General features: G+C 46.9%; 1 protein-coding gene across 1 annotated transcript; it reads left to right on the forward strand.

Annotated features, from left to right (window-relative positions):
• Positions 1-1,339: 1,339 nt before the first annotated feature.
• On the forward strand, positions 1,340-23,775 carry myrf (myelin regulatory factor; the record flags this gene model as incomplete). Its single annotated transcript, XM_084452480.1, has 27 exons — positions 1,340-1,385; positions 10,058-10,148; positions 10,303-10,566; positions 11,355-11,416; positions 12,378-12,600; positions 13,361-13,461; positions 13,694-13,808; positions 14,477-14,672; positions 14,986-15,062; positions 15,161-15,271; positions 16,006-16,111; positions 17,247-17,447; positions 17,700-17,811; positions 18,602-18,711; positions 18,811-18,971; positions 20,110-20,182; positions 20,804-20,886; positions 21,005-21,073; positions 21,193-21,276; positions 21,614-21,684; positions 22,094-22,210; positions 22,309-22,518; positions 22,835-22,925; positions 23,057-23,119; positions 23,270-23,375; positions 23,475-23,549; positions 23,686-23,775. The coding sequence occupies 27 exons, from the start codon at positions 1,340-1,342 to the stop codon at positions 23,773-23,775; spliced, it is 3,108 nt and encodes a 1,035-aa protein (XP_084308606.1).
• Positions 23,776-25,146: the final 1,371 nt, after the last annotated feature.

Below are 25,146 nucleotides of genomic sequence, written 5' to 3' on the forward strand. Positions count from 1 at the left end.
GTGCATAATGATGGGTAGACAACAGTAGACTGGGTGCTGCTGTCTACTCATCACGGTGTGCCAACTGACCAGAACACATTCCTATGTGTAAAAACTACCTGACAATAAAACTGATTCTGACAACCATGTTTTAAGTTTTAAGCACGTAAACACAACTGAAGAATTGTACGATTGGACACATTTGCCTGGCATGTGATTCACACAATTATAATTGGAAAACCCCCTCTGTCCAATTAATTTGGTACAAAATGTCCTGTGGAGAGATCAACATGCACACTCTCAAAAATGTTTGTGGTGGTGCCGGTAGTAGATCCCCTTAGATAACCTTTCCAAATAAATAAAATGCATACTCCCTTACACACTTTTCTGTGCTTTATTGGGCTACGTTTCGGTTGAGACCTTCATCAGGACAGGTTTGTAGTAACGAACACACAAAATGTTCTGTAAGAAGTTGACAAACTGCATGACAAAGACAACCCTTTCAATTGCATGAAGTGAAAAAAGTGTAGCCAAACTGTCCTACTTTACTAAGTGTGCTATTTTTCTGGCTAACTTCTTCTGACAGCCAGCTTCAGCCATTACGACATTACAGACATTACATTGAACCATTTGGGCCAATAAGCGCAACATTTTGTTTTGTTTTGCAATGACTGCTTTCTTGGCTTATGGCCATGGATGTCTCAGTTGACGTTGTCACGGCAGGTCTTCCATCAGTGGAGGAGACACACCTGTCCTGTCCTCCTCTCCTCCAAGTCCCCCAGTCAGGCACACATCAGCCGTATGACTCAGTCGCGCACACGTCCCATCAGCGAGGAGAGGCGACGGAGGGAGGGAATTGGTGGGAGTCAAGTTTATCGACGTGAAAGTTATCCAACGAACTTCTTGAGTATCTTATCTGCGATTTACGAACAATTATATAGCCTAATCAAACCTATGACGCGCAATCGGAATATTCATCAATTAGGATGTTGAATAGATGGTTTCCCCACGATATTCGCTTTTTTGCGATAAAGTAGCCTATCACGATGCTAGCCCGTCTGTTGGTTCTCTCTCGTGAGGAAAGTTGTACTGTTATTTATTATAACGCTGTTATTGGATGCGTTTAGGTCAGTATCATACTGTAGGATAATATATTAGGGGACAGGAATAAGGGGTAAATTCTCAAGTTGTCTGTGTAGAGGAAACGCTTGTCCAGTGGATTTATTTGATATAAATCCACATTAAGTCCTTCCACAGAGAAAACTGGATCCCAGGATGTTTCTGTAGTTTCCCCGATACTGAACTATTTCGTTCGGACAGCGGGAGACGTTCATGGATTTTTTAAGTGGGACCAGCTAGGATGGACGTGGTTGATGAAACTGAAGCGTTACAGAGATTTTTTGAGGGTAAGAATGATAAACATTTATTGTCGCACACTTTTAGTGTTTAGAAACATTGGCGTATAAATCATAGCCTAGCCTACACCTGATATGCGCACCACTAACCAGTGTTCACACCTCGCTTGGAAATTGATTATAATCTTGTATCCTACACATTTGTTCCATGTTCGGAAAACATTGTTCAACTTGTTTTCGTTTCGTTATTCACAATTTCTAAATCACAAACTATATGCTGTGTTAATTATGTGTTGTGTTTTTGTAGGCTAATCAAAAGTCTATAGGCTATGTTTGTTTGTCAAAAGTGTCCTCCCTCTCTTTGCCCACTAGCTAATTCTTCTCCTTTCAAATGCATTTGAAAGTCGGACTGCCACTCAAGACGGTAGTCTGGGCTAGATTACTGTGATTTACTGCTCTGTACGCAGGTGGTCAGCATCATGGATAACCTCCGGAATCTCGGCCCACTCCGCCGTGATGGTGACTTTATGACGGCTCTTTGCCCCCCCCCCCCCCCCCCTTGATAGCAGTGAAACGATCTTGGTGTGTGTTTCAGTTACGTTAGGGTCACTGAAAGTTGGGGGTCCCTAAAAGAATGTGCTTATGCTGAGAGTAACAGAGAGAGAGAGAGAGAGAGAGAGAGAGAGAGAGAGAGGGAGGTGAACGAGTACACGGGGCAAAAGTGATGGTGATGAGTTGCAGAGGTTGGAAGATGGAGCAACCGGGGAGTCCGGTGTGAGAGGAACGTGGAGGAAGAGAGGAGGGGCAGGGTAGAGGAATGCGAGTCAAGATAAATGGTGTGCTGTAAGGGGTAAAGTAGGGGTACAATACTCGAGAGAGAGAAAAGCATGGGCTATTACAATTTACTTTTATCCATTGCCATTGAGTCCCGCAGTTATCTACTGTGGCGTCCATAGGTGGATAGGCTAGATGACCATAGGTAGATAGGCTATATAGTGTGTGTGTGTGTGTGTGTGTGTGTGTGTGTGTGTGTGTGCGCGTGTGTAATTGTGCAAGCGAGAAAGAGTTTAAGTTATTACTGCATTCATATACAATATTGACTAGATTGCATAGATATTCCAGCAGTGCTGACCTTCGCACGTCTTTGTGTCAATGCAAGGACTATACTTTTATGTGAATGCCATCTGAATTAGAATTTCATTAACCAAAAACAAAAGACAGGGTGTGTCACTAACCACTGGTGATTTATTTGACCAATATAATCCCAGTGTCTCATTATTTAGTGCTATGTTGTGACATCGAACGTCAAGTGTTTAGTTACAACCAAGAGCACATGAAGACCCACACTGCAGCTTCACGTGCAGTAAGTTATCTGTGGTGAGACTTAACACTTTATTATAGTGTACACAGACTGTTGACTTGAATATACACAGCGGTCCTCGCCTGTCAGGGACTTCTTTCCACTCTGACAGGAATTTAGAGTGTTTACATTCTTCCTTTGGGAGTGAGAGAGATGTTCTTTGGCTTTATTTTAGCCACTCTGCCCAGAATAAGACATTAGGAAGATTAGTTTGGAGCAGTTCCGTCAACAGATCCACTGTTGTGTGGTGATGGAGAGTTTGGTTGTCTTTGATTGCTTCTCTATGGCTGTTTTGAGTTCATGAACTATTGACCTCTAGTCTTGATGAGCTGTTTGGCGTTGATCAGGAATCACCACCTTCCTTTTTACAATTTTTATCATTGATGTTCCTCATTATTCCATCAGTCTCTCTCCCTCCCAACCTATATATATATATATATCACTTTTTTGGAACTACTCAATCAATCAATCAATCAATCAAAGCTTTATTTGTATAGCACATTTCATACCCAGAGGCAACACAGTGCGCTTTACAGAGAACAAGGGAGGTGGGTATACGACCTATTCCCTATTCCAGAGGGAAGCAAAAAAACAGTAATCACCCGGGGGCCAGATAAGTGAGCTGTAAAAATTCTTCCCTGACCTCTCTCAACAAGGCGATCGAGCAAGCTAAACAAAGAATTGCCCAGAAACCTGATCAAAATGGTCAGCTGTGTGCCATCCTTGTCCCACCCCGATATGACAGTCAGAGTAGGCATGGATTCCCTCACAGGAACTGAGCGGCTTGGTTGGTCGCGGAATCCTGGAGCTCAGTTCACGGACAGAGGCTCAAGGCAAAAGACAATTCTCGATCTCGGACCATATGATTAGGGCTCACATTTTGAGAGGCATCGTGATTTGACACTTTACTTGACACACACACACACACACACACACACACACACAATACTGTAATGTGTGCAATGGTTAACAGTAGTTTAATAGGATTAGTGAAATATGTATACATTCACCCTAATGCACGGGGAACATTCTTGGTGTGCCCCCTTAGTGGCCGTTAAAACAAGGAGAGGTGAGACGTGTTTTTCTCTGGTCTCTCCCTGGCGGGCTCCTGAGACGGGTGTTTTTCTGCGGTCTCTCCCTGGCGGGCTCCTGAGACGGGTGTTTTTCTGGCCGGCTCCTCTCCAGCTCCATTAGAGTGACAGTGAGCAGATGGGGCGAGGAAGGGAGATAGCACAGACACACACACACACACACACAGGATTGGGGGAGCCTGGACTGCTGAAAGAAACACACCAAGACCCGAAAAACACCACCTCTCCCTGTCACACACACACACGCTCACACATATACACACACACATGCATGCTCACACACACACGCACAAGCACACGCACACACACACATGCACAAGCACGCACACACACACACATACACAAATACACACACACATACACATGCATGCTCACACGCACGCAGGCACACACACACACACACATGCCCGCTCACACGTACACATACACACAGCAGGCCACAGAGCACTGGAGATTATCAAAAGATTGCAACAACACACATCTGTCAATAGTGTTGTTTTGAGAGGGGGTCTGTCTGTGCTATAAGGACGGAGTTCCATACCTCCATACCTCCATTCATCAGTTTGAAGAAGTTCTCCCAAAACTCAACTCTCACCCGCGTCACCGACATTACATTCTCACTAAATCATCCGTCTGGAGGAGAGTTGAAAGAATGACATTATTCAGAACAGATTCCAGAGGTATGTGTCCATATGGCCCACCAGTGTTACACTCATTAAATTATTCAATATGTTAATGAAACACAGCTGTTCATCAGGGTGCCGGCCCAAGCTGGCCAGCCCTGTAGTGGAGGTGGTTCAGTCAACCGTACTCATAAAGTCTGATTACATTACAGTCATTTCGCAGACGCTTTTATCCAAAGCGACATAACAATAATTGCAGATGATGATTTCTGATGATGAGCAACGCTCCCTACCTGCAACATGGCAGCAATCGCGCCTGTATCTGCTGACAATAGCAGAGCACTATCACAACTACAGCATTTCAGCTTGATCACAGACGACTGCAGACCTGACTTCCCTGATTTCAATTTGACTTTTATTGGCTATAACACACTCCATCTAGTATGGCTGGACTGAGCCTTTCTATGATAACAACCGATCTACTGTGAGTTTCTGTAAACTCCCACTGTACTCCTAGTGTGTGGTCATGTTGGAGATCTTGATTCCAAGCTGGAAAGCTGTGCTGGGTGATGAGGAGAGGAGAGTTGGGCTCAGACACATGATTTACAGCTGTAACAGTGTATTGCCGTTACTGGAATGCATTGTTTTTGACCGGCCAGGCTTACCTCGCTCGCAGCTCAGTTTCACTTCTCATTGTTACGCCTCGCTCCATCTGTGGCCTAGCTGCTAATCCTCAGACCACAAATGTTGTTTGTGGTTCTCTGTGAGGATGCTGGGAAGGAACCTCTCCAGTCTTCTATGAAAACTGATGTGTTTGACCGTGTTTGTATGGAGCTCTTGCTACCTTTGTCTGTCACTGTCAGTCCATTCCTTCGAGGAACAGTTTCTGGGAAGATCCAACTAGTCAGTACTAAGGCAAGTTAGATTTTCCCTCTTTATTTTTTTTTTTTAAACTTTTTGCTTATAACAAGGACTCTAGGTCTCATTTGATATTTTTGACTTTGCCACTTTCACATTTGTCACCTTGTAGACAAAGTTAACTTTCTGAAAGAAGAAAGCGTGAGGACAAGTCAACTCTCTCAATCTTTACCATCACGTTTGATGTTTCCATGCTGTTTCTCAGTAGCAGAGTGCTTGTCTGGGGGTAGGGTCACCACAAATGCACAGGTCTACCTTCCAGCATCGGTCTCTCTTTCCCTTTCTTTCTCACTCTATTGACCTCCCCTCTCTCTCTCTCTCTCTCTCTCTCTCTCTGTTTCTCAACCTCTCCATGTCCCAGTCCCAGCTCTGTCACTCCCCATAATCTCCTGAGCCAGGTCTGTCGGTGCGTCCAGTGCTGGGTGCGACGAGGGCTGTGTGTGGTAGCCTGGTACAGCTCTGTCCCATGACTGGGGCCTAATCCCCATTACAACACACACAACCTCACAGACGCACACATGCCCACACACCTACACACACACACGCGCGCACACACACACACACATACACACACACGTAACTCCAAACTGTGATTCTCAGGTCCAAAGAGGAAAGCATTATGGCCATAGTATAGGGAAAGATGTGAAAAAATAGAGGTCTTCTTGTCATCTTCTTGTTTAGGTGCACTCATCTCAAGGACGACAACATGCTGTGGCTTCGCGCAGGTACTCTGCTCTTCTGTCTGCTGTCCTGTCTTTGTTGCTCTTCTCTCTAGATGTCTCCGTGCTCGGTCTTTGACGTATGATTTCCTCATATCGTTTCTAAAGTAATCTTTTCTTGTATCTGTCATTCTACACAGTTTTGTAGGAGGATTATGCCTAATTCCCGAATTCCGTTTTATGTATTTCACACCATAAGAAATCTGCAATTTATCTGTCAGCACATGGATTTTGGGGAGGATGGGCAAAAAAGCAATGAGCACATTTAAAATGTATTTTCCACTTTATTGATAATTGGTATTGGTAGCCATTGTGTTTTCATGTATGTGTGTTGACTTGCCTGCAAATGTGTGGGGTGCTTGTAATGTGTGAGGTTGTTCGGTGTGAACGGAGTTGCTATAGAGACAAGAGAGGGCATGCTAGTGTGTATGTGCTGGCATTTAGCTAAATCACAGCCAATGAGATTGTCATCTACTGATTTTTACAGTTTCTCTCATTTAAATTTTATGGAGATGAGTCAAAATTGTCAAATTTCTTTTTATTACAAGCGTTTTCGCTGTAGAATTGTGGGAGAAGATGAAAGGACTGGACTAGCTGAGAATCAGACCTAAAGGTGGAGCCATCTCATCTACAGTACTGTACATGCTAATGACACTTCTGTCAAACCTGTCAGTCTAAACCCCAAATACTCAGAAGTATGAAGAGAGCTGAAAAGTATAATGAACTTTAAGAGTTATATAATGTTTCTATTGTATGCCAGCTTGACTAGAGTTCTGTTTTTATGTTTTTATAGTTTATGACTGTAAAGTCATGTTTACAGTATATATATGTGTGTGTGTGTGTGTGTGTGTGTGCTTTTGTTCACACCCAAATGCATGCTGGGTCATATTTACAGTTTGATAGTAGTATGGACTTTGCCCCATCACACTAAGTCACAAAGTGCCACTGTGAGCTTGATTAATAATTAATACACCACACACGCACGCACGCACGCATTTGCGCGCACACGTACACACACACACACGCACACACACACAAATTAAACATTTGATTTGTAGGCAGCATTGATATGCACAGTTATACACAGTGCATCAACTGATCAGAGTACACATTGGAAAGTTCCCAGCAGTGTTCCCCCACACTTTACAACGGCATTCGTTTTTCTGCTTCTGGGACATATGAAAGAATCATATGGAGTTGTCAATACAAATGTTGGGTTTGTGTGGAAAAACAGGATAGAGTTATCAGTGAAAACACGATTAATGAGCATCCTCTCACACATACTCCTCTGTTTGTGGTTCATCTTAGATTATTACACTGTGGTCGGACAACTCAGGCATTGAAAGGGTGGCATAACCCACACGCTGCCCCCCAGCCCCTAACCTCTCAAAAGGGCAGTCTGTATCAGAGCTGGCCTGACAATCATTCTACTGTTCGCTGACGGACACAGCTGGACTGAGCAAGACGAAGGGGACAGGGATATGTACACATCCCAATACGCAGTATTTCAAACTCAAATTACACATGATTTACTCACAGTTAGTTTACATTTTTATCTTTGAAAGTTGACAAATATGTGTTGATATTGAGAAATATATGGTAACAGTTTACAATAAGGGTACATTAATAAGCATTAGTTAATGCATTATTAAGCATTAAGTAACAGTTAACTAATGTCTCTATTAACCATTTACTAATGTTATTTATGTTAACTAAGGTTAACTCACCTAACCCTAACCCTAACCCTAACCCTTAACTAATTAACATTAGTAACCTAACCTAACCCTAAATAAGCATTAGTTAACAGTTAACTAATGTTTTTTGTGACCCTTATTGTAAAGTGTGACCAAATATATTTTTATTGTAAGGTACAGTATCTCTAGCCAGTTCCTGTCCAGTTGTATTCTCTCAACTTCTTTGCCGTCTTGAATTCTCATTCATTCTTATTCCATCAGACTTTTCTATTGGCTGTCCGTCCAGTCATCATTGCGCACACTAACTGTCTTTATCATCCTTTTCTTGCACATCTCCCTCTCTTTCCCTCCCCCCTCTCTCTCTCTCTCGCTCTTTTTCTCTGTCTCTCTGTTTCCCCTCTCTCTATCTCTCTTTCTCTCCCCCTGTTTTCTATCTCTCTCTCTCTCTCTCCTCTCTCTTGCTATCTTCCTTTCTCTCTCTCTGCCTCCCTCTCTCTTTCTTTCTCTCTCTTCCTCTCCCTCTTTCTCTCCTCCTCTCTATTTCCACCCCCCCCCCCTCTCTATTTCTCTCTCTCCCTCTCCTTATCAGTCCTGCCAGCCGGGATTTACTGCCCGTTTGGGTGGGGTGCACATCTGGTCCTTATTTAAGTGAAACCATCCTTCTCGTCTCCCCCTGCCTCTCCCTCTGGCATGTGTTCAACCTTGACTCAGCCCACGGGCTCTGCCCACTACCAAGTCTAAGTGACCCTGGACCTGAAAAGCTAGCTTGGCGAACAGCGCCTCAGAGGAGAAGGGCCATGAGGGAATTGGAGATAGATTGTGGGCAAAGAAGGAAAACAGAAACACGATTGAGTCACAGTCTTTTAGCCGCTGACGGATGCTTGTGTGATAACCCACTAGTTGGAGGCTGTTGTGGGATAACCCACTGGTCGGAGGCTGTTATTGCGTTTAAATGATTTTCATAACGCGGATGATGAAGGGATTAATTTGTAACAGGTTACTGTACAAAAGTCCACCTCATACTCTATGTACTATGGTCGATAATGTCTCGTTCCAGCTCATTCTCTGACGAAGCGAACCCTGGGTGAATGACAGGGACAAAGAGAGTTAATTTAATAAACAATGTGAGATTTCAATCGGGAATTTTTAGATTGGAGAGAGAAGTCAAAGAGACAAGAGAAAAATAGAGTTTTTCCAACACTAACACAGGAATTCTTGGCATTCCGAACTGAGTAGCAGCTTAATCTATCAAAGAGAGAGGGAGAGGGAGAGAGCCTGCATCTGGGGGTTTGCCCACCCACTGTATACGTCTTCCTGACCCCCTACCTAACCCCCATCACCCCATCCCCACCTCTTCTCTCTCACACTCACTAAGTTAAACCCCCTCTGCTGTTATTCTCCATTACTCTCAGAGAATAGCTGCAGAGGTTACGTTCCTATTGGTCATGAAACCTGACTCAAATGTGGCGATTCCTTCAGGGGCCAATAGTAAATGAGCCTCCTATTCATTTGTGTGTGTATACGTGAATGTGTGCGTCCATGTTAGTGTTTGTGGAGCTTCCAGGGGTCATGTGTTTGGGATTGTATGAGCTTTGCCTGAGAAGGGGTGGTAGTGGCCGAGGGAATTACTCGTTTCAAAGGGCAGACCTAGAAGCAGACGTGCTATCAAAACCACGACTAACGTAAAGAATCATTTGTTAGAGAAAGTGGCCATGAGAACGAGAAGATCATGTTGATGATGAAGAGGATGAGCATGAGGACAAACAACAACGATGATGATTATGTTATGATGCTGATGATGCTGACAACGATTTTCATTATTTATCCTCTGCGATAAATTTCCCCACGAGCACGCACTCACTCACTCACTCACTCACTCACTCACTCACTCACGCACGCACTCACTCACTCACTCACTCACGCACGCACTCACTCACTCACTCACTCACGCACTCACTCACTCATTCACTCACTCACTCACCCACGCACGCACTCACTCACTCACTCACTCACTCACTCACTCACTCACTCACTCACTCACTCATTTCACAATAGTAAGAGTTTACACTAGTTCATTTGGATCTGTTCCCTAATAAATCATCATAAAAATATTTTTTTCACCTCAAAATAAAACCATCCAGTATTGCTTGATAAGAACAGTCCAACAATTACCTGTTACAACATGTGCACTGTGTTGAAACAAGAGAGGCTGTTATCGGAGTGGAAACGTTGAGTGTGGTTGGTGAAAGATTCCCGGTGCTAATCCCAGATCCCCTGCGTATCCTCTCCGTCCTCCCCGGACCCTATCTCTATCCCAGGTCATGATATTAGTAGCTCTCTGGAGCCAGCCAACATAGACACCAGTATTCTGGAGGAGTACATCAGCAAGGAGGACGACAGCACTGACATGTGAGTAGAAGTATGGATCCCTGGGGGACCTTGCACAGTAGTAGGGTCCCAGAACACCATACTGTGTGACAACCGAGTGAATATATTCTTTCAGAGTTACTCCAGCCAGAGCAACAATGCGCCTCACAGTCAAATTCTGCCTATTTCTGCCTAGCTGTTTTTCAGAGGTCCACAGCGCCCCGGGGCCGAATTACTCATCCCCCCAGGCCGGAGTGTCCTCCTCTGGGGGGCTGGTGTGTGGTGTGAGCCCCCCCATCCCGCTGCGCCAGGGAGCCCCTCCGTCCGGGCCCGCTGCCTGTCAGACCCCCTACCCCCCGCCTCCGCCCCTGGGCCTGCTCCGACACAACTACCCCTGCCTGGGCCAGCAGCAGCAGCAGGGCCACGTCAAACCGGAGCACAGGGGCCACTACGCCCCGGGGTGAGCACCCGCCCGGGGACCTGACAGATGAGGGGGATTCCCAGGAGGCCGGGGGGGAGCTGGGTATCGCTGAGGCCTACATACACAGTGGCTGATACAGAGATATGTAGGAGAGTTATGTGTCGGTGTTCATTAGGCTGCTACACCATAGTAACCTTGAACCAACAGCCAACGACATATATCAACGCGATACGCTGAACAGTACAACTCTGAGCGAACATTTACTTAGAATGAACAAATGGGACTGGCTTTTGAAAGAAGGATTTGGACAAAGTTCTTCGATGATAAAATATCTATTCATCACGCATCACAACTTGACACCCACACACAAACAGGTCCATTACGCAATCAGCGGCCGATTAAACTTTCCCTGCGCAAATAAACCTCCGCAGACTGATATCAGCCATGAAAGTCAAACGACAGAGAGCAGAAACAAACAGACAGACGTAAAGGGCTTCTGTTATAATCAACCTCACAACCAGACAGGCACACATGAGATCGCACTGATGCCTATTCTATTCTATTCTATTCTATTCTATTCTATTCTATTCTATTCTATTCTATTCTATTCTATTCTATTCTATTCTATTCTATTCTATTCTTAGCTGACTACCAGTTATGAATCCATGTATGGTAAACAACAGAGAGGAGATAGTGAGAAAATACTTTTAAATTGTCTCTGTATGTTTTATGGAAGATGGGTGACTGGGCTGAAGATGGGTAAATAAAGATAGGTTAAATGGGTTAAAGATGGGTTCATAATAATCTTGGCCCCTGTGTTGTTTCAGGACGCTACCTGAGTCCCCTCCAGACTCCAGCTCAGAGCCCTACTCTCCCCAGCAGGTGAATGGTAAGTCACCTCACCTGCCCCTGCCTCTCCCCAGCCCACGCTGAGAGAGAGAGAGAGAGAGAGAGAGAGAGAAAGAAAGTGAGAGAGAGAGAGAGACAGAGAGTAACTGTAACAGCCAGGGCTGGCATGGTAGGTGCCTGCCAGACTGGAGTCAGAGAGTGAGTCAGAGTGTGAGGCAGGGAGGCCAGTTGAATGCCGGAGCCAGACGAGGGCACGCCAGGATGACGGGAGAACACTTAGACAGATATGGAGCAATATGACCAGTCAGCTGAGCAGTGAGAGAGAGGGAGGGGACCTGGACAGACTTTCAGATGCAGTATCCTGACACAGGTATGTGTGCTCTTGACTCATGCATTCGTACGTCCGTCCATCCATCCATCCATCCGGTTCTCTCTGTTCTGCCGAGATCGATACATGTTACTCATCTCTTTCGATGATTTGAATTGGAAGAGAGCATGGCAGGAAAAGCTTAGTTAATATGTAAACCTGATCAATACGTTGAGCACAGTGTACATACACACCAAGTAGCTCCAGTCATTCATTAAGCTTACGTTTCGTGAATTTACCTGCAGTAAGAATTGTATTCTAGAAAATGTAATAGGCTCGAGACGACCTGGGAATGTTTCCAAGATTATAAATCCAAGATTCCAAGACATTTATGTCTCAGCATTCCGATATACAAAGTTGTCCTCAAAATTTACAGTGCATGTCCTGCCCCCTACACACCTGTGTTGGTCTTTCCCATTAGTGAGTGAGGTGTGGAATTGTCTTATCTGATTGGCCTTGATCCAGTGTGAAACAATGGAAAGTACCATTAGCCAAGGGTGGAGGAAGTCTGAACAGATTCTATAGTTAAGTGGATATAATGAAAATTGATAGCATTTTGAACAGCTACCAAAGAGGATGTAGTACAGTACCAAGCATCATGCATCCATATTTGTCCACCTCCATGTCTTCCCAGACACTCACATGCTCAGGACCATGACACCAGAGAACATGTGTCACATGACTCCTCCGCCGCCCCTTCCCTCTCATGGCCACTATCCCAGCATGCACCGGGACATGTACCTGAAGCCGGAGCCCATGATATCGCAGTACCCCATTGGCCCGGCCACCAGTGGGAGTGGCGACCTGCAGCAGAGTCAGATGCTCCACCAGCTACTGCAGCACCCCCAGGGGCAGGAGTGAGTGATGGAGACACAGGAGGGAGGAAGGGAGGGAGGGAGGGAGGGAGGGAGAGGGAGGGAGGGAGAGAGAGGGAGGGAGGGAGGGAGGGAGGGAGAGGGAGGGAGGGAGGGAGGGAGGGAGGGAGGGAGGGAGGGAGGGAGGGAGAGAGAGGGAGGGAGGGAGGGAGGGAGGGAGGGAGGGAGGGAGGGAGGGAGGGAGGGAGAGGGAGAGAGAGAGGGAGGGAGAGGGAGGGAGAGAGAGAGAGGGAGGGAGAGGGAGGGAGTGAGGGAATGGGGAAAGAGGGAGAGAGGGAGAGAGAGAGAGAGGGAGGGAGAGGGAGGGAGAGAGGTAAAGAGGGAGGGAGAGGGAGGGAGAGGGGTAAAGAGGGAGGGAGGGAGGGAGAGAGGGAGGGAGAGAGAGGGAGGGAGGTAGGGAGAGAGGGAGGGAGGGAGGGAGGGAGAGGGGGAAAGAGGGAGAGGGGGAAAGAGGGAGAGAGGTAGAGGGAGGTAGGGAGGGAGAGAGGACAAGAGAGAGAGGGAGAGAGAGAGGGAGAGAGAGAGGGAGGGAGAGGGGGAAAGAGGGAGAGAGAGAGATGGAGAGAGAGAGGGAGGGTGACCGACAGGAAAAAGGTGTGCGCCGATACACAAGGGGGGGAAGGAAGTTTTCTCACGTCGTACGTTACATTTCTAATCCATAAATGTTCTTTTCCCCTTTGTGTTCTGCGTGTGGCGCGTTTCGTTCCGTGCACGTGTCCGTGCGGTGTGGCTGGACGCGCAGTGGGATCCCCGTCCACCAGGCCAAGAAGAGGAAGCACTCGGAGTCCCCCAACAGCACAGTCAATGCCCAAATCCTCACAGGTATCATCAAACAAGAACCAGGTAGGCAGGAAACTGTCTGTCTCGATCTCTCATACGCTTCCCTGCCCCGTTCTGACTAACTCTCACACTACCGTCACTACAGATACTTAGTGACTTTTATAAACCATATTTAGTCACTTTTACATACAGCATGCAATTGTGAACATGCTCGTGGGAGTAAGCTCACTCTTATCCCACCCTCATCCCCCATATCAATGAGCATGAGAAACTCTCTCTCCCTCATGTGGCGCAGGTTTGATGCAGGATGCGGATAACAGCTACCTGGACCCCAACTACCAGTGTATAAAATGGCAGCCGCACCAGCAGAACAAGTGGACGCCCCTCTATGACGCCAACTGCAAAGAGCTGTGGGTGTCTGTCTACGTGTCTGTCTACGTCCACAAAAGTCCTTTGATAACTTCTGTTTTTGTGTTCATTTCGCCTGATCGTTACAGAACGAATCGAATACTGAACACGGGGGGACAGAAGAGAGAGAGAGAGAGAAGGGGAGAGATGAGGGAGAGGATAGATTTATAACGGGGTACAGGGATGGAATGATCTAGAGGGAGAAGAGAGGGAAGAGAAGAGTTGTAGAGGTCTATGAATTCCTGTGAGGTGAGCCGTGTGGGGGAGTGAGAGCAGGGTTTCGGTTAAGAAAGAGAGCGGGGGGGGGGGGGGGGGTTGAGAACCCGTTGCTGTGCCAAACTGGAAAATATGACGGAGAACGTCAGGCAGAGGAAGGGAGGGATACGTAAGACCTATGTGATTCATCTCATCATCATCATCATCATCATCATCATCTACTTGCTCATTCCCTCATCGTACACTCATACTGGAAACATTAGGGAAACTGGCATATTTTACATGGCAACCCAGAGGATTTCATTCCTCTGGGGCTCTGTAGGCAGTTCTGAGGTCTGTGGAGGGAGGGGTACTGGGATGACTGTGACACTGGCTCCCTCTGGTGTCTGACGGCGTGAACCGTTTGTGATTCCAGATTCACACTGAGCCTATCTCTCCCTCCCCCACCCTACAGGCCGATGCCCACCTACCGCGTAGACGCTGACAAGGGCTTCAACTTCTCCCTAGCAGACGACGCCTTCGTCTGCCAGAAGAAGAACCACTTCCAGGTCACGGTGTATATCGGCATGCTGGGGGACCCCAAGTACATCAAGACCAGTGAAGGCTTGCAGCCAATCGACTGCTTCTATCTCAAACTCAATGGAGTGAAGGTGAGGGCGGAGAGAGTGGTGGTGGTGATACATTCCACGCCACAGCAATACTCAGCAGGAGTTGAACTAACTCAGCAGGAGTTGAACTGACTCAGCAGGGTGTAAACTGACTTAGTAGGAGTTGAACTGACTCAGCAGTGGTTGAACTGACTCAGCAGGGGGTAAACTGACTCAGTAGGGGTTGCACTGACCCAGCATGCGTTGAACTGACTCAGTAGAAGTTAAACTGACTCAGCAGGGGTTCAACTGATTCAGCAGGGGTTGAACTGACTCAGTAGGGGTTGAACTGACCGGCACATCTCCTTCCTCCCAGCTCGAGGCGATGAACCAGTCGATCAACGTGGAGCAGTCCCAGTCAGACCGCAGCAAGAGGCCTTTCAAACCAGTGATGTGAGTGGCAGTCAGCTGGGTTCAGGAGAGCAGGACCACGTTGTCCTTACAGGCATGGAAACCGTATTTCAACCTTTGTTTGTGTTTGTGTTTCCCAGGGTGACTCTGCCTCCAGAGCAGGTAACCAAGGTGACAGTGGGACGGTTGCACTTCAGCGAGACCACAGCCAATAACATGAGGAAGAAGGGCAAGCCCAACCCAGACCAGAGGTACGTGTGACGTACTACACACACACACACACACACACACACACACCCAACCCAACCCTGACCAGAGGTACGAGACCACGTGACGTACTACATACAAACACACACACACACACACAGCCCAACCCTGACCAGAGGTACGAGACCGCGTGACGTACTACATACAAGCACACACGCAGCCCAAAAACCTGACCAGAGATACCAGACTGCGCGACATACTACACACACACACACACACAGACACACACACACACACACACACACACACACACACACACACACACCACACATACTGTACACCCAGCCTAACCGTGACCAGAGGTACGAGACCGCACTACGTACTACACACAAATACACACACACACACACTCACCCAGCCCAACCGTGACCAGAGGTACGAGACCCACAACGTACTACACACACACACACACACACACACACACACACACACACACACACACACAGCTCAAACCTGACCAGAGGTACCAGACCGTGCGATGTATTACACACACACACACACACACACACAGCAAAGTCAGGCTCACAGAGAAATATACAGCCAAGAAACTGGAATGATGTGTGTGTTTGTGTTTCTGTGTGTGTGTGTGTGTGTGTGTGTGTGTGTGTGTGTGTGTGTGTGTGTGTGCACATGTGTGCGTGTGTGTGTGTGTGCGCATGTATGCGTGTGTGTGTGTGTGTGTGTGCATGTCTGTGTGTGTGTGTGTGTGTGTTATAAGGTACTTCATGCTGGCGGTGGCCCTGCAGGCTCAATCCCACAGTCAGAGCTTCACGCTGGCCGCTCAGGTGTCCGAGAGGATCATCGTCAGGGTAACCTCTGTCAGTCTGGCCGTGTCTGTCTGACCGTCCTCCTCCAATGATTGCCTTTTCCTCTCAGTGTGACATCTGTCTGCGTCTCTCATGGTCTAATGTCTCTGCAGCCACCCGGGTCCATGGGCAAAATCATTGTTGGTTTCATTTGTTTAGATTCTCCATCACTGCTCTTCATTTCACTGTATTGTTTTTGCAGATCACCATAAGTGTTAACTCGGCGAAAAGGGTCTCTATCCGGGAATATCCTAAATGGATTTATGTCATATCTGGGTACTATCAGAACTCTGGAATGGGAACATATCAGTCTGCAGTGTGAATAATTGTATATTCTGTATATCATCAATATACAGAGTCCTAACACGCTGCATACCAATATGTTCCCATTCCGGAGTTCTGGTATTGCCCGGATATGACATAAATCCAATTTGGATATTCCTGCATACAGATCCTTAAGGGTCTTTTCACTGAGTCAGTGTATAGAAATATCGCATCCTGTGATGGCGAGAAAATTGGATTCTCTTGCATACCATGCACATAAGCCGTTTGTGTAACTGTGCATTCATTGAATAATAAGTAACCATTAGAAGCATTAGGAATGGTATTCACGAATGTTTATGCAATTATAGGCAATCAAACCCTGTTGTTACATTTAATCCTACTGTAGGTATTAACCTTTAAATAGTACCCATTTTCACGGAATCGTTATTTGCATGCCACACTGTAATGTTTATTGTGCAAATCCTTAAAGCTGCATTAATTTATTTTATTTTACCACTAGATGGAAGTAAGTGACTCACGCAAACTTGTTTACAAACGAATGGCTAAAACGAATGGCCAGAGCCATATAAGGCACAGGGGGGCAGAGCAAAGACACGGGCCAACTATTAACAACACAGGCAGAAATGCTGGAATGACAACAGACAGGCGACCAGTAGGGATGAGTCATTGAAGTAGGAAGCTATTAGGACGCTATGGCTCAGCGAAACAATCTGATATCAGGTGGTTTTAATTAGTTTTGACCGTGTGAATAAAATCAATGAGTGCAGCTTTAAACTAAAAATGTTTTCCTCTTTATGGGTGTACAGTTTGATATCTATCTGTCTGAATGTCTCTGCATGTCTCGGCACCCGTGTCCCTTGTGTTGCAGGCGTCCAACCCGGGCCAGTTCGAGAGCGACAGCGAGGTCCTGTGGCAGCGCGGCCAGCTGCCGGACTCTGTGTACCACCACGGTAGAGTGGGCATCAACACGGACCGCCCGGACGAGGCCATGGTCATCCACGGGAACCTCAAGGTCATGGGCTCCCTGGTGCACCCCTCTGACATCAGAGCCAAGGAGAACGTTCAGGAGGTGTGTGTGTGTCGTGTGTGTGTGTCGTGTGTGTGTGTGTGTGTGTGTGTTTCTCTCTGTTGCTGCATATGTGTGTCGCCATGACTCATACAGTATGTTTGTCAGACTTCCTCAGTTAAGTCTGCTGTTCTTTGATCTTTGATCCATACGTTTCCATCACTCTTCGGGCATCTATGCTCATGCCCGCCCATCTCAGTGTGTGTGTGTGTGTGTGTGTGTGTGTGTGTGTCACTGTCATTCTCCCGTGTATAGGTCAACACCACAGACAATTTGAAACGGATTTCTCAGATGCGGCTGGTTCACTATCATTTCAAGCCAGCGTTCGCTGCCACCGTGGGCATAGAGAGCAACACAGCAGAGACCGGTAACTTCCACAACACCCTAACCCTACACCCTAACACTACACCCTACACCCTACATCCTAAACCTACACTATACATCCTAACCCTACACCCTAACCCTACACCCTAACACTACACCCTACACCCTACATCCTACACCCTAAACCTACACTCTACATCCTAACCCTACACCCTACATCCTACACTCTACATCCTAAACCTACACCCTACACCCTAAACCTACACCCTAACCCTAAACCTACACCCTAACCCTACACCCTAAACCTACACCCTACACCCTAAACCTACACCCTACAACCTAACCCTACACTCTAACCCTACACCCTAACCCTACCCCCTAAACCTACACCCTACACCTTAACCCTACACCCTAACCCTAAACCTACACCGTAAACCTACACCCTACACCCTACATCCTACACCCTACACCTGCCAGTGTGGGCATAGAAAACACTGCAGAGACTGGTAACTTCCACAACAACACCCTAACCCTACAGTAACTCTACACCCTACAGCCTACACCCTAAGCCTACACCCTTACCCTAAACCTGCCACCATGGGCATAGACAACATCGCAGAGACCACTTCCACAACAATGCTGTTATCTGTTATGGATCATAAAACAAATGTTCTCATCCTGCCACTCACATGTGTGGTTCATCTTGATCCTGGCTTTTCTCCAGGTATCTGTGAATGTGTTGTATTACTACTACGGATGTATGACGTTTTCCAGTAGGTGTTTACACAGACAATACTCAATGGCACAATCTCTTTCCTGCGTCCTGTCCCCAGGAGTGATCGCCCAGGAGGTTCAGCAGATCCTTCCCGAGGCGGTGAAGGAAGGCGGGGATGTGGTCTGCGCCAACGGGGAGACCATCCCCAAACTGCTGGTGGTCAACAAGGTACAGTAGCACCAACCCGAACGCACGCGGCTCCACTCAGTGGCCATACAGCCTGGTTCTTCTGTAGACACTGACAGGCTGTTTGGTCTCCTCTCGAAGGACCGCATCTTCATGGAGAATGTGGGCGCGGTGAAAGAGCTGTGTAAGCTCACGGACAACCTGGAGACGCGCATCGACGAGCTGGAGCGCTGGAGCCGCAAGCTGGCCAAGCTGCGCCGGCTGGACAGCATGAAGAGCACAGTGAGCGGAGGAACCGTCAGGTGAGAGGAGGTTCTTTCACGCTCTAGAGGGCCCTATTTTCATGCCGAGCAAAGGGCTTAAGGGCTACGTTTTGCCCGTGCTCAATATCTCTTGCCTCCGCCAGGTTTTGGTGTGCAGTGATGGCACACTTTCATTTCATTTCAAACCTTTATTTACACTCGAAAAGGACTCTGAGGTTACCCTAATTTACAGAAACGTTGAGTTTACAAACAACAAATACAGAGAAATCACATACAGCAAAGACAACAAAATATAAAATAGAATAAAATAGCATTCAGCTAAAACAATTACAAATTGAAACACAATGACCAGACAATACACGTTTAAACACTGCAAGGGAGGGAGGAGTTTCCAATCCCAAGGAGAGTTGTAGGGCATTCCAAGAGTTGGGAGCATCAAAGGAAAAAGAACATTTTCCCAGTTCGGAAGAAACACGAGGGGTCTTTAGAGCAACAAATCCTTGGACCGAGTCATGTAGGTCACAGAGCAGCAATTCAACATTGAAGAAATATAATGTGGCTGCTTGCCAGTAAGGGCTTTAAAGATAAACAGGTACCAATGTTTGGTACGCCTATCAGCAAGAGAGGACCACCCTACCTTATTATACAGGATACAATGGTGAGTGTCATATTTATCCCCAGTAATGAATCTAAGGGCTGAATAATATACCGAGTCAAGTGACTTAAGAGTTGTGGCTGCAGCATGCCGATAGATTATGTCCCCTTAATCCAAAACTGACAAAAAAAACAGATTCAACAATCCTTTTCCTACTGAAGGAGGGAAAACTAGATCTGTTCCTATATAAAAAAAACAACTTTCTGCCGTAGCGTAGAGGCGAGATTATCTACATGATGTTTAAATGATAGCTTTTCATCAAGCCATATGCCAAGATATTTATATTCTCTGACTCTCTCTGACTCTCTCATCCAAATTCACAGTTATCGAACGTCTTCATGGCACAACAAACTCAGAAGAGGCGAGAAATATTGACCTTGCGGCAGACAAGGTCACTTAGCACTTAACCGTTAGCACTTAGCCCCGGCACGAAAATAGGGCCCAGAGTCAGAGAATGTACAGGGAGGAGAGAGAGGTAGGAGGAGGACAGAGGGATCAATCGATATGCTCTTGTCTTTCCAGCCAATCGGGAAGCCAGTTCAGCAGGACAGGAAGTGGCCCGCTCAAGAAGAAGACAGTCAAACCCGGGAGCAAGGTCCGTGGTCTCAGAGCTGTAATACTAGCGCTGTTCACCTACTGTATCTATCCAGGGCTGGACTGGGACAAAAAATCGGCCCTGGCATTTTTGGCCCAGACCGGCCCACAGGGCTGGACTGGGTGAATATTTCCTGCCGGGAAATGTAGCCCCAGTCAGGCCACTAGCCGAGCCGACGCGGTGAGATGGAACACCTTCAGTTTCGTTTTGTTGACGGGGGGGGGGGGGTCAGTGTCACTATAGAGGATGGACCAATGGGCCGCTGTCCCTGCTCTATGGGCCGTTCGTTAGCTCTTTTTTTTTTTTTTTAGATCGGCCCACAAGTAGGTCCGGCCCACCGGGCATTTGCCCGGTACGCCACATGGCCAGTCCGGCCCTGTATCTATCTATCTATCTATCTATCTATCTATCTATCTGTCTGTCTGTCTGTCTGTCTGTCTGTCTGTCTGTCTGTCTGTCTGTCTACAGTATCTATCTATCTATCTATCTATCTATCTATCTATCTATCTATCTATCTATCTATCTGTCTATCTATCTTTGCGACTGGGCAGCAGAGATCATGCTTGGTTTTTGCCTGCCTGAGTGCGCCTGTGTAACCTCTGTGTGTTGCTGTGGTTGCAGAGTCCGTCTGCAGAGCAAGGCTGCATCAGCCACAGGTTCATGCAGGGCACCATCCTGGCCCTGGTGGTCGTCATGGTCTTCAGGTCAGACACACACTGGGAACCTGAAGACACCATCATCCTTTACACTTCTTATCCAGAGAATTGAATTTTAAATGGATATGGAAACTGTAACCCCTCCCTCTGTGTCCCCCTCCCTCAGCGTGATCTCCATGTCTGTGCTGTACGTGTTGACCCTGCATCACCGCGGAGACGGCACAGAGAAGGACGGGTATGTCCTTCTCACTCAGCAGAGACATCTGGGCACTCCTGCTTTTTCCCTGCGCACTGTTTTCTATGTATCATCATTCCTCCACTCCCTCCCTCTCTCTCTCTCTCTCTCTCCTGTAGCTATGTGTCCTCCTGTTCTGTCTACATCTCTTGGATGCCCGTCTTCACTGCCACTGTCACCTTCTGTCCTCCCGTCTGCCCGTGGTACGGCCTCTGTCCAGCTCCCTCTGTTTTCATTCACTCTAGTTCTCTATCCGAATCGCTCTCCCATTCTCCTCTACCTATGATTGATACGCTGCCTATTAGGGTGGTTCTATTTCCGCGTCTCAAATAAAGTCATGACTCACCTCAGCGTTCAAGGATTGGGTTACTGGTTAATGTTTTTCATTATAGTACCTACGGTACTATGTTGAGCCAGGCCCCAGGAACCAGCGCAATTCAGAATGATTTTGTTAATCACTGTAAAAATATTTTTTATTCATATGACTCTCTGATGCTGTGTCTATGAGGCCCTGCTCACTGTGTGCTCTGGGTTCTGCAGGACCAGGGCTGCGTTGGGTTCCTCTCGCAAGGCTTCCTACACCTCCCAGACCACCACCGCGGCTCCGCAAGGTTTGAGGACACCCGCACACGTCATCACAACAGCATCACTGACTGTTATGTAGCCTGCACACTGCCCCAACCAACGCCATCCGACATCAACGTTGGATTGGTGGTGCCGTGTTTGTTGGTGACTGTTGGCGTCGGTCGGTTGGATTTTGCGGCAGAATTTTAAACTTCCAACATTCTAACAACTGCCAACTTTAGAACGTTGGGTGTTGGTTGGCGTTGTTTGGCGCCATGTGCAGGCACCGTTACATGGATGAGTCTGTTAGGAGAAGATATGGCACTTGAGAGGGAAGCTTGTCATTGAACTTACTCAAGTCATCAGTGTCGTGTAATGTCCCGTAACGTTGCGTTGATTGTCCTTGGTGGTTCAATGATGAATGCTGATACGTTGTTTGTGTGTCTGTGTCTTTAGATACAGTCCAATCCTCTACTTCACTGTCCAATCCTGCAGCTTGCTGCCCGCCCACAACTGTCACAAACAACCAATCAGCTACAGCTCTGTCCCCAAGTAACAACCAATCAACATCAGGTAAATAAATAAAAAAGTCCCCATAAAGGCTATGCATAATAGTGTGTTTCACAGTTTAAAGGTGTTTACGGTGTGTTTCTGCCTTCTCCTTGGTTTAGATCTGACTAGTGTGCTCCCTACGCCGGGCACCATCAACAAGAAGGCCAAGTCCCGACCCTCGGACAAGGAAACTCGCTTCAGAAACCGACTGAGCCACACCTCCGCTCCTCTGTACCAGGCCAAGGCCAAGAGACCGCCCCCCTCCGACCTGGGTGCAGCGGGCGCCACCAACCGTCTGCCCGGGGGGCCGCAGCCACGCAGACAACGCAGTACACACTCAGACGGTGAATGAAGACACACTGGCGCACACACACGCATGCACGCGCACACACACACACACACATAGACCGAGATTGACACACATGCACGCACACACACGTATGCACACGCGCACGCGCGCACACACACCCACCCACCCGCACATACACACACACACAGGACTTGCACACGTACACGCAGTATACAAACCCAATAAGGACAAGTGGCTAGACAGACTTGGGTTATCATGACCGCGCTGGTTTTTGTACTATACACACATGTAACTGACTGCTAGAAATGTTGCTGGCGCTCTCACCTCTTTCACAGGAGAGCAGTCATCTCCCTCCCTGGACCTGCACATCGTAGAGATGGACCAGCAGATCACAGCACAGGCCTGTCAGTCGCCCGACAGCTGCAGGTGCGCGGCTGTCTGTTTCCTTTGTCACTCTCTCTGTGTATGGACACCACTGCATTATGGATGATCTGTCAGCACACTTCACATTCTCCCTTCTATGTTTTGGAATTCATTGTCGTGTTTTTTGTTTCTAGCTATGTTGTATCACTCCGTGGAAAACAAAACTCTTCCACATCACAAATCACTCTGCACATGAGGTGAGTAGAATACGACATACATTAAAGAGAAGGGACACATTGCACGCATATAAAAACTCAATTATCCACATGTTCAATTGTAATGAGAAGGCAGAGTCTCTCATCCAATGAAATTATATGAACTATATGATTTGACCGTCACACCTGCAGGTCCAGTGACAGCGTGTGGGTGCGGCAGTGTGGTGTTACTAAAGGCCGCTTGTGTCCTGACCACACCGAAACAGAGCTGTACGGTGGACAAAGTCAATCTTCTGAGGTAAATCTAACGCACTGCAGTAACACCAGTGAGCTATACTTTGTTGACCACAGACAGGGATGCGTGGGGATGTGCTGACTCCTGCCGCTCTCTCCTCAGGGCACAGACCACCTGTGGTCAATGTCAGTGTTGTCCTTCCAGGATGTCACCTACCACTTCCGAGTCTCTCTATCAGTGAGTAAACCTGGCCTCACATAGGGGGCCTTTAATCATTTAGTAGAAGATAAGTCTAGAACAACATCTGTAACTTGAGAGTGAATTTCTCCAGGGGTGAACTTTCAGTGACCTCTGACTCTTTTCTTTTTGACAGAGTGAAGTGAGTTGCGCCATAGAGGAAAAGAATGAAGCCACCCCTTTTTACTCTGACTACCACTTTCTCATCCAGAGCAGCTGTGCGTGAGAAGGGAGCATGCTAACCACAGCAGTATGTTCTGTTCACCCTGACCCAGTGCCCAAACACAACCATCTTTCTCCTGTACAACTCCTTCCCATCCTGTCTCGCTGGGGAACAAAATAGTGATTATGGCTCCCTTCAATTTGCTTTTTTAAAGAGAGTCACACACAGTATATGCACCACAGCTCTTTATGAACATATCTTTCCATCACTGACATCACTGTAAGCCCTCTCTGTCGGTCGTGTTCATTCTATATCTCTGTCACTGAACATGGCTTGTCTGGACGCCAGTGAAAGTCATTGAAAATGACTGCTGTAGTGTCTCACTGTTAACTGCTCTTGTAAACAAATAATGCTTTATGACTCCCTGTACTTATGTACTTCTGATCCCACCTCCATATCTAACACAAGCCTAAGCTTTTATTTCATTTCCCAAGTATGGACACAGTTTAGGATATACTATAGCATTGTGCATTCTACAGTATAACAATATTACACTCACATTTTACTTTAAAAAAAAAAAAGTTTGGTTCTCTACACTGTAACTATTACTTACTGACTGAAAACAAACTATTTTTGGAATAATGTTTTATACACTGGAAATGGTACTGAGTGTTTAAGTCAAGCAAATGATAGGTCACTGAGTTCCACAGCATACCTCAGCGGTGCACACTGTTCAGTGCTAGACTAGAGTATGTTATATGCCAGGCTACTGCAGTCTATGTCAAACTGATTTATCTACTGTCTCCTGCGGTCATTATGGGGGCCACTCTCTGTGGGAGAAAATAACCGCCTGATATATAACAAGGACTGTGATCGCTACACTACACAAATGTGAGATTTACAATTGAAATACTACATCAAATTGTTTTGGACCCATGTAGAAAATCAGGTGCACGTAAACAAGTTGGCCTGCGTAAATCGCAATAGGCCACCAGCTCCACATGCAAAGGCTCATTTCAATTACACTGAATAGTTGATGTAATTAAGTGGACACACTGAATGGCAACAAGACTGGAGATGCGCACAGATAACTGGAAACACCACAACATGTAGAAACACTGGATGCTCTCAGGAGCTTTAACACTGACAACATCACTGAAAAACTAAAATATACACTGGATCTTCTCCATGTGTTGCGTGACAATAGCAAATGTGTGTCTAAAAGGTTCTTGCATTTCACTGAGATTTCAGGCACCTGCAATAATTTCTTTACAAGAAGAGAGATCATCTCAAGGGGGCCTGCATGCTTTTCATAGAGATGATGGGGGCATCCATTTTGTGACCTGGCCTTATTTAACAGAGGGAACAGGGGTTACGACACACAGAAGCACACAGTATATACACTGGACCTTTAGCCTTATCCATTACTCTTGG

Source organism: Borostomias antarcticus, assembly GCF_949987555.1.
Source record: "Borostomias antarcticus genome assembly, chromosome: 18".
Taxonomy (NCBI): Eukaryota; Metazoa; Chordata; class Actinopteri; order Stomiiformes; family Stomiidae; genus Borostomias; species Borostomias antarcticus.